General features: G+C 56.0%; 1 protein-coding gene across 3 annotated transcripts; it reads right to left on the reverse strand.

The window, feature by feature from the left end:
- Positions 1-649: 649 nt before the first annotated feature.
- On the reverse strand, positions 650-8,298 carry HMGB3 (high mobility group box 3). Of its 3 annotated transcripts, none has more exons than XM_027609672.2 (5): positions 8,171-8,298; positions 3,120-3,274; positions 2,765-2,904; positions 2,104-2,278; positions 650-1,658 (listed from the first exon to the last, which is right to left on the reverse strand). In XM_027609672.2, the coding sequence occupies exons 1-5, from the start codon at positions 8,292-8,294 to the stop codon at positions 1,518-1,520; spliced, it is 735 nt and encodes a 244-aa protein (XP_027465473.1). In that variant the 5' UTR covers positions 8,295-8,298; the 3' UTR covers positions 650-1,517. The 3 variants fall into 3 exon arrangements, with proteins under 3 accessions (XP_027465473.1, XP_027465474.1, XP_027465475.1); XM_027609673.2 differs by lacking the exon at positions 8,171-8,298 and adding an exon at positions 5,578-5,660; XM_027609674.2 differs by lacking the exon at positions 8,171-8,298 and adding an exon at positions 5,367-5,389.
- Positions 8,299-8,649: the final 351 nt, after the last annotated feature.

Below are 8,649 nucleotides of genomic sequence, written 5' to 3' on the forward strand. Positions count from 1 at the left end.
AGCCTGCCTGCAGTACAGGTGGCCCAAGACGCAGCCTGCAACAGCGACCCCAGCCACCTTCCTTGGGGTGTTCGGTTTCTTGAAGTAGGAAAACAAATGGGTACCGTTCCCTACCCCACCACCCTTCCCCTCACTGGGGTCCAGGAGACAGACGCAGCAGCTCAAGACACCTCCTCCGTTGTTGAGCAGAACCAGTGATATTCTGCTACATGTACTGGGGGCAGGGGCGACGAGAAAAGGAAGAAGCCTGAACATTTGATACATCATACCCTTGGGACGTTTTTGCTGGTTAGCGATGAATTTGGCCCCACGGTATGGGGGGGGGGGAGGCCAAAAAAAAAAAGAAAAAATTAACCCTACACAGTAGTCAGCTTCAATCGTAACCGCCCACCTTTCTGCACCCCCTTTGCCTGGGTCAAGTTATCTTGGCTTCTACATCCGGCAGTTCAGACTTCATCCTAGTGCCCCTCAGACACAAACAAAATCACGTAGTACCTTCGAGTAGCCTCTTCATCTCTATCCTAAGTAAGCCGGCCACATTAAGAGAAGGTACCAGATGTGCAGGGAGGCTAGTCGCCAAATACAATGGAGTGGGTTGTCAGTAAGACTGCTGTGAGTCAGAAATTTAGACTGTTATAATAGAGAACAGTTTTAAAAATGTAATACTGTTTATTTAACTTCAAAAACATTTCAGCATTCTAAACATACAAAAAAATAACAGAACGTTGCAAATTGTGTTTAGTACAGAAGGTTCTTGAACTTTCATTGATGCAGTGGCTCTTTGCTTTGCTGACAATGAAGAGTTCTACAGTTTGTTTAAAAACAAACAGTTTAAAACTACCGCACTTAACTAAAAAGGATCCAAACACTTCTCATGCCAGCTGACCCCCCCTTTGCCACAGCTAAGAATGGCAGCAGAACGCTAGGTCACTATATACAGAAACAAGACAACCTGAAGCTAAATGGATGCCCACTGCAGTGTCCACAGGTCCAGCCTCACAGTGCACGCCCTGAGCTACAGCCCCTCCAAAAGGCATCTTCCCCACAGCCTCAACGCCAAGCAAGGAGCATCGAGAGTTTGTCTCGGTTGTTTTGTTCTTTTTACAAACTATAGATATGTACAGTTGATAACTCAGGATTTCTAGCCAATAACCATATAGTTAACACCACCTTACAAATTAAAAAAAAAAAAATGCCAGAAACATCTTTAAATGCCTTGTCACACCAACAGCAAAGTGCACAGAGTGAGGAGAACACGAGAGCCTTTTCATTTTAAAAATGTTTGGAAATATGTACAACTTTGATACAGTTTCAGGGTGCTCCGGACACCCATGGCCACTTCATGTAAACCACTGACAATTTCTAGAGCACTTTGAGAAACTACAATATGACCATATGACCCAATTGTGTAATTAAACCAAACGAGGGCAACGGACACGCCTCGAAGAAGAGGGGTGGCGGCGGCGGCGCTCCCTACTCTAAGGTATATTCACAAGGAGACAGAGCAACGGTTTTATTTATTCATCCTCCTCCTCCTCCTCCTCCTCCTCCTCCTCCTCCTCGTCGTCTTCATCTTCCTCTTCCACCTTTTTCCGGGCAACTTTGGCGGGACCCTTTGCGCCATCAAACTTTCCTTTAGACTTATAGTCAGCGACATCCTGTAAGGAACAGGGACACATTCCAAATGAACAGACCAGCTCGCCCGCAGCTGTCTGAGCAAAGGGCAGAAACATGCTGTGTCCCCACCTCACAACTGACAGCAAGTGAGTACGACAGGGCTGCTGTCTGAAGCGTTTGGTTCTCGGCGGCTCGAAGTTAAAAGTTAAGGGGTGTTTAACAGGACTACCAAATTCTCCGCCCACGGCACCCCAGGGTATCCAACTTTTTAAGCCTGCCTGCAGTTGTCCCAAAGACAAAATTCTGCCAGAGAAGCCTGAACACCGGCAACTGCGGCCAGTCTCGTAGGGAGCTAGGCCCTTGCACGCTAGGCTCGCTCCTCGGCCCAGCAAAGCAGCCTTACACCCCCGACCCGCCCACACCCAGGGAGGCTGCCTGCTTGCCCACGCAGCCGAGTAGCCTGGGCACACCCGGGGCCCACCTCACCTTCTCGTACTTCTCCTTCAGCTTCGCTGCCTTATTGTTGTAAGGCTGCTTTTCACTGTCACTTAAGTTATTCCACATTTCACCCAGCTTCTTGGCCACATCTCCAATAGAGATACCAGGGTTTGTAGACTTGATCTTGGGACGGAATTCTGAACAGAACAGGAAGAATCCAGACCTTCGGGGAGAGAATTGTATAAATGAGATGAGAGCCTGAAAAAATGTGAGCTTAAGCCCAAATCCCCTGTTCCTCACATACTTCCTACCGCTATGACTCCTCCCTCATGCGAAGAAACGTGTGATACCACACGCAATGTCACAAAGTTGTAGGTTCTAGAATGTTTAAGATGCTTCAGAAATACATCGTTACTTTCTCAGGCTCTCAGTTACTGGAGAAGGGGGAGAAAAACATACCTAAGGCCCCTGACACCCAGAACTGGGATGCCTCGCTCCCAACGGAAAGGCCAACAGGCCAGCACCACAAACACACAGCTCACAAATACCTCAGCCTTAACATCGGATTTCCCTGGCACAGCATCTTAAAGCTCTAAGTATAGAATGCGTTGCAGGGTATCTTGACATTTTTAGATAACATGTCCTCTTAAAAATCCTTCAAGTAGAAGGAAAGCTCTTAGCTGTTATCCTGAACCCTACAGTCACTTACGGTGGCCTTTTGGGGGCATTAGGGTCCTTCTTCTTCTTGCCTCCCTTAGCTGGTCCATAATCCTTCATTTCCCGATCATAGCGCACTTTATCTGCCTTTGCCATTTCATCAAATTTAGACTTCTCTTTCCCAGACATTGTCTGCAAAGAACAGGACCTGTTAAATTCCTCAGAGCAGAGAGCAGGACTTAAAACCCTTGTCCAGCTTTAAAAAATAAAAGCACACACACAATTCTAAAGGCAGGCAAGAGGAGCCTAAGAGGAAGAAAAGAGCCACCTGGGGCTACCCGGAAGGTGAGCAACCCTGTGTGTGAAATCCAACTAAGGCGAGCGTGAAGGACACAAAAGAAAAGTACCTTCCACCTCTCAGAGCACTTCTTGGAAAATTCTGCAAAATTGACAGGGACCTCTGGGTTTTTCTTCTTATGTTCCTCTCTGCACGTCTGCACAAAGAAGGCATAAGCAGACATCTTGCCCTTTGGTTTCTTGGGATCACCTTTAGCCATCCTGACTGTGATGGATGAAGGAAGAGAGACAAAGAAAAACAAATACAATGACTAGAACAGATCTACAAGATACACCAAAGGCAGGGCAAAATCCAAATTAAGGTCACCGTTAGGAAGCAGCCCCCCGCCCAATGCCTGATGCCACTGGCCCGTTGAAGGCAGAGTGGGGAGGAAATCAGCTTCACTGTCGCTTGTCATTTAACTTTTGACCAGCATGAAGCGCGCTGGTTTGCGAGTTACTTCTCCGAGAGCGAGAGCGATCAAGTTCTCCAAATGGAACCGACCCAAGTGGGGTGGCTCAGCGCTACATTCCGATTCAGAGCTACTACGTTTTGGAAACTACAACCACAAAGTGGGAAGGACGCGGGGAGGACACATTTGTAGGGGTGCAGGCGGATGACAGAAGCTTGGGAGATCAATGACTTAAGGCTAGCTGTCAACTGTTTATCTGCTCCGTTACAGACAAAAATACTGTCACCGCTGCTAAACACAAGATCAAAGCGGGAGAGCTGTAAATAGGGAACATTTCAAATTTCACTATTGTTGATGCATTTTGGCTTATAAAAATGGCTTTTGCAAGAAAGGTGATCTGGCAAGTGAGCAGCTATCCCTGTACTATTAGTTCAAATCTGTCACTCTGTCATTATCTAAAGGGGGGAGGGGATGCCAAAAGGGCTAGTCTTGCTCATCAGTAAAGCGGAACGCATGTCCAGCCAGGAATACTTTCTCCAAAGTTTCCAAATAAAAATGCAGCTGTGGCGTGTCATCGTCCCTGTCCCACCCCCCAGCTTCCCGCCATCTTTTCCTTTTCCCACACCCAAGGTCATCATGTAAAACTAAAGCGCTCCCCTTTGCAGGGACCGACTGAGGGGCTGCGTTAGGGCCCCGCAGTGGCTGCGCGGGTGGGGCGGGACGGGGCGCAGGGGAGCCCGGGGCTGGCAGCGGGCAGCCGGGCTGGGCCCCGTGCTGGGTCACCCGGACACCCATAATTCACCTTCCATTTTGTCAAAAGCTTCCTGATGAAAGAAACTGCCCCTGAAATCCCCCGCTGCCGCCCCCGGGGGGCGCGCGGGGCCGGGGGCGGCGGTGGCAACAGCGCGCCGAGGGCGCGGAGCCGGGCCGGCGGCGGCAGCGGCGACGGTGGCGGCCGCCGTGCCTCGGAGCCCCGCTCGCTAAAATGGCTGATCCGCGCGGCCGGCGCAGGCGGCGGCGGCAGCGAACAAAGCGGTCCGGGCCCCGCCACCGCCGCCGCCGCCGCCGCCGCCCGCTCGCCGGCCCCCCACCCCGCCCCGCCCCGCCCGGACTGCCCGGGGGCGCGGAGCGGCGGGGGCCGTGGGCCGGACCCCCCCCCCCCGCCGGCGCGGGGCGCACTCCTCGGGATAACAAAGGCGCCCGTGCAGCCATGACGCTCGGCCGCGCCGGGGCCCGCGGCGGCGCCCCCGGCCCTCCACGCCGCCAGCCCGGGGCGGCGGGCGCCGGAGCCGAGGCCAGAGCCCGCCCGGGAGCCCCGCCCGCCCGTCCTCCCCTCGCCGGAGCCCAGCACCGCGCCAGCCATGTTAGCGGCGGTCGCGGCGGCGGCGGCGACGGCGGCCGGCGGGCAGGCGACGAGCGGGGGGCGGCCGGCCCGCGCACCCCCCAGGCCGCCGGGCGCTCCCGCGACGGCCATGTTAATGCAGAAGCAGCAGTGCAGCCCGCGGGCCCGCGCGGCGCCCGGCCGAGCCCGGGAGCGAAGTTTGCCCGCGCCGCAGCCCCCGGCGGGCACCGGCCGCCCGCCCCTCGCCGAGTCCGTCCCGGGCCGGGAAGCACCCGGCCCCCTTCCCAGTGCCGCCGCCCCGCGCCGGGACGCGCGCCGCCGGAGCCCGCAGCCCGCAGCCGCCCCTGGGCTCGCGCCGCCGCCGCCGCCGCCGCCGCCGCCGCCGCCGCCGCCGCCGCCGCCGCCGCAGCTGCCCTAACATCTGGCCTCTGGGGGCCTCGGCCCCTCGGCCGCTGTCCTGGGGGGGAGGGCGGGGGGAGGGCGGCGGCCGAGGGCGGCTCCCCGAAGGGGGCTCAGCCCCGACTGCGGGGAGCTGAGGATGAAGCATTGAAAAGTTGAAACACCTGAATTGCTTCTTCCTTCCCGGCCACCTAGCAAGAGGGAAGGAGAAGGGGCGGGAAGGGCGCGGGGACGACAGGCAGGGGGAGGCGGCGGCGGAGCGCGCTCGCGGCGGCGCGGGCCGGAAAGTTGTGCGGGCGCTGCGGCGGCGGCGATAGTGGCGGCGGCGGCGGCAGTGGCGGCGGCAGCGGCGGGCGCGGGCGGTGCGAAACGTACCTGTATTGTTCGCTAGTCTGGGCAGCGCAGGGCACGACGCGCGGCTCAGCGCTCCCCAGCCTCGCGCTAGCTGCCTCCACGAGAGCCGCCTGATTGGCCAGCGGGCTCCGCCGTTTAAAACAGCCTCCTCGCCCGGCCATTGGCCGCGGGCCTCATGCATATTAAACAGGCGCGGGCGCCCATTGGGCGCGGCCGCTGGGATCATTCATTCAAACAGAACAACCCGCCGGCGCTGGCTGCTGAGGCAAAACAGAGGGATAATAATATTCTCGCTTTCCCACACACACCGCCCCCCCCCTCGAACCGAGCAAGGATCTCAAAGGACTTTGGAGAGGTGGCCCCGCCATTCCCGGCGGCCTCGGCCTCTGGCGTGGGAAGACGAGGTCGAGCCCAGCTGCGCGACCGTCTGCTCCCGCGGCGCCACGGCCTGGGCGTCCCTGGCCCCGGCCCCTGGTCCCCAGGCAGCCCCTCAGACCCGGAAAATCTCCGGGGACCGACCAGCGAGGGTCGACGGGCCTCCACCTCTACCCAGTTCCAGCGCAGCTCCGCGGCAGGGGCCCGGTCTCAGCTCACCGGCTCCTTTCTCATTGCGGGTGGAAGACAGCAGTTCGCTCGCCGAGACCTCGGGGTTTAGGCGCTTGGGCCCTGCTGCCCCGCCCGAAGCGGACCTGACTGTGCTCCTGCGGATCGCGCTCGGCTAGGCTCTGTGCACTAAATGCCAGAAATTTGATTTGTGCCTGCATGTGCGGAAAGGGCGAGCTAGGTGGGCTACAGAAGGGAAAAGGAGTTTGGCAAAAAGCAGAGAAATTGCGAGACACTGTAGTTTTGTGGGCAGGGAGTCCCCCCCCCCCACCTTAACTGCCTCAGTTCAGGTCCGCATTCCCTCTGTTCTCCTGACAAACACCCTGGTGAAGAATAAAAGTTCTTGTTATGAATGAATATGAATGAATGGGCTTTGACTCGGCCTTGGCTTTGCCACTGGCTGGTGATATGGCCTTGAGCAAGTCACTTCTTTGGCGGGGGTGCGGGGGAGGGGGAAGGAAGGGGGGTTAAGGCAATGGCTTTCAAAATGTAGGGAGAGGTAGTGTCTCCTCTAAGGGATGTTTGGAAGTGCCCCATGACTGGGAGTCCTTGCTGGAATGTTATAAGGGAAGGGGATGGCCAGGGATGCTAAATGTTCTGCATTGCACAGGACAGTCACACACAGAAAGTAATTCCCCGCTCCAAATACTAGTATCAGCCTTGCCGGAAAATATGAGGGCCCTTCCCTCTTTGAGGTACCACAAGCTTCCTGAAAAGAATGGAAGAACAAGGAAGGATGAGAAAAAGGGGCACATTTTAAGGACTGAAACTTGGAGAAAATAATGGAAGAGGAATCATGAGTTTTTCTATAGGAGGTTCTCTTTCTAAAGCACTTTAAGGGCCAAGATATCCAGCTATCTATAATTCCCATATTTAGAAAAGAGACCCACCAGATGAGTTTTCCAAATGCTGTTTCCAGAAACTGTGGCTGAGTTTGAAGTGTGCAAGGGAGCTGACCTCACAAAGGCCCCTTCCTCCCTACCCCACCCAGCTCTTGTCAACTCCCCTGAGCCTCCTGGGACGGCCTGAAACCCCTCCAGCTTGCACTGCTAGGCTTCCATCATTAGGGATCCAACTGATACCGAAAGGCAAGGTAGTTCTGCTTTTGCCAAGAGCTGACAAGTATGGAGTCACTTCCCCATGTCCCCAGTTTAAAGACTCCCAGGAACACAAACATCTTAAGGCCACCTGGTCCAATCCTCTGCCCTGTTGGAGCTAGCTGAGTGGTTGCCTACCTTCTGCTGGCATACCTCCACTCACAGGGAGCTTACCGCCTCCCCTTGGGGCTGTCTCTTCCACCTCAGGTAATCTCTGAGCCTTGGGGGTCACCATCCTACACACAGTACAGTTCCTTACCCTTCAGGATTTCATGGCAGGCCAGGTCTCTTCTCCAGGCAAACAGCTCCAGCTTCTTCCACGATGAGGTTCTCCGTGTCCAACCTGCCCAGGCCATTCCCTTCTCCCCCCACCCTCCTCTGCCCTTCCCAGCGGGGAACAGGATCTCCACGTGTGATCTGACCAGGATCTCCCCTCTGCCAGAGTGCCCTAGCCTCTCAATGTCGTCGGGCCTTTTTAGGCCCAAGATGTGAGTTGGGGGGGGGGGGGTCTCAGGTTGGGACAGGGGTCTCCTTCTGGTCCATCCACTGCCTTGGCGTCCTGGCGATTTTGGGAAGCTGCACTTAGCAGGTGGCAGGCACCAAGGGGGCGGACCAGTGTGTCAACCTTCAGAGCCCACAAGGCACTACTTGGGTGGGGACGCTGAGTGGATGGTGAGGTTCACATTTACAAGAACAAGCAATTCACAAGCAGCACATGTATACACACTCACACCCGGGCACATCGAGGGTGTTCCCAAAGACAGCAACTTGAAGGCCAAACCAGGGAAATAAGGGAATCCCCCATCTAGAAGAGACTGTACAGTAAGTGATGTCCAGACACCACCCGCAAGACCCATTCTTCCCCACCCCCTGCCACAGCCCTGCCCATTGGCGTCCTATTGCTGCGTACATACTTCGGATGACGAACGGTTTGCTCCCGTTCTTCAAAGGAAGAATTTCCATCTCAGCTCCTGAGAAAGCTCCTTGTCCTGGAGCAGAAGCTCTTGTCCTGAAGCTGAAACCTGTGGTCACTGTCATCAGAACCTCACAGTACATGACTATGACATGGCTGAGCGAGTCAGAGATCTGAAGATGGTTGCTATGGTCCCCTGCTCCTCCCCCCCCCCCACACACACAACAAATGCACATATCCCCCCAACTCTCCATGTCTTTTTCAGGTCCAATCTCCCCAGTTCCTCCATCCGTCCCTCACAAGCCTTGGTTGGGAGGCTCCTCACAGTGTCTTTCTCCTCAGTACTGCTCATGTGTGGCAGCATGCCTGAACACAGGTTGTGGCCTAGCAGGTTCCTACCTCAGCAGAAACTCATAACTCAGTTCCATGTTCAGAAGGGGGATGAGGTGACATGAACGGTGGGGCTAGAAGGCAGCGGCA

This window comes from Zalophus californianus, chromosome X, assembly GCF_009762305.2.
Source record: "Zalophus californianus isolate mZalCal1 chromosome X, mZalCal1.pri.v2, whole genome shotgun sequence".
Classification (NCBI taxonomy): Eukaryota; Metazoa; Chordata; class Mammalia; order Carnivora; family Otariidae; genus Zalophus; species Zalophus californianus.

Bases quoted from the DNA above. Each gene is read 5' to 3' on its own strand.
- HMGB3 (XM_027609672.2), bottom strand. From the start codon at position 8,294: ATGACAGTGACCACAGGTTTCAGCTTCAGGACAAGAGCTTCTGCTCCA. The intron at 2,905-3,119 runs GTACTTTTCTTT...TGTTCTTTGCAG, and splicing joins AGTGCTCTGAGAGGTGGAAG to ACAATGTCTGGGAAAGAGAA. The intron at 1,659-2,103 runs GTGAGGTGGGCC...TGTTCCTTACAG, and splicing joins TGAAGGAGAAGTACGAGAAG to GATGTCGCTGACTATAAGTC.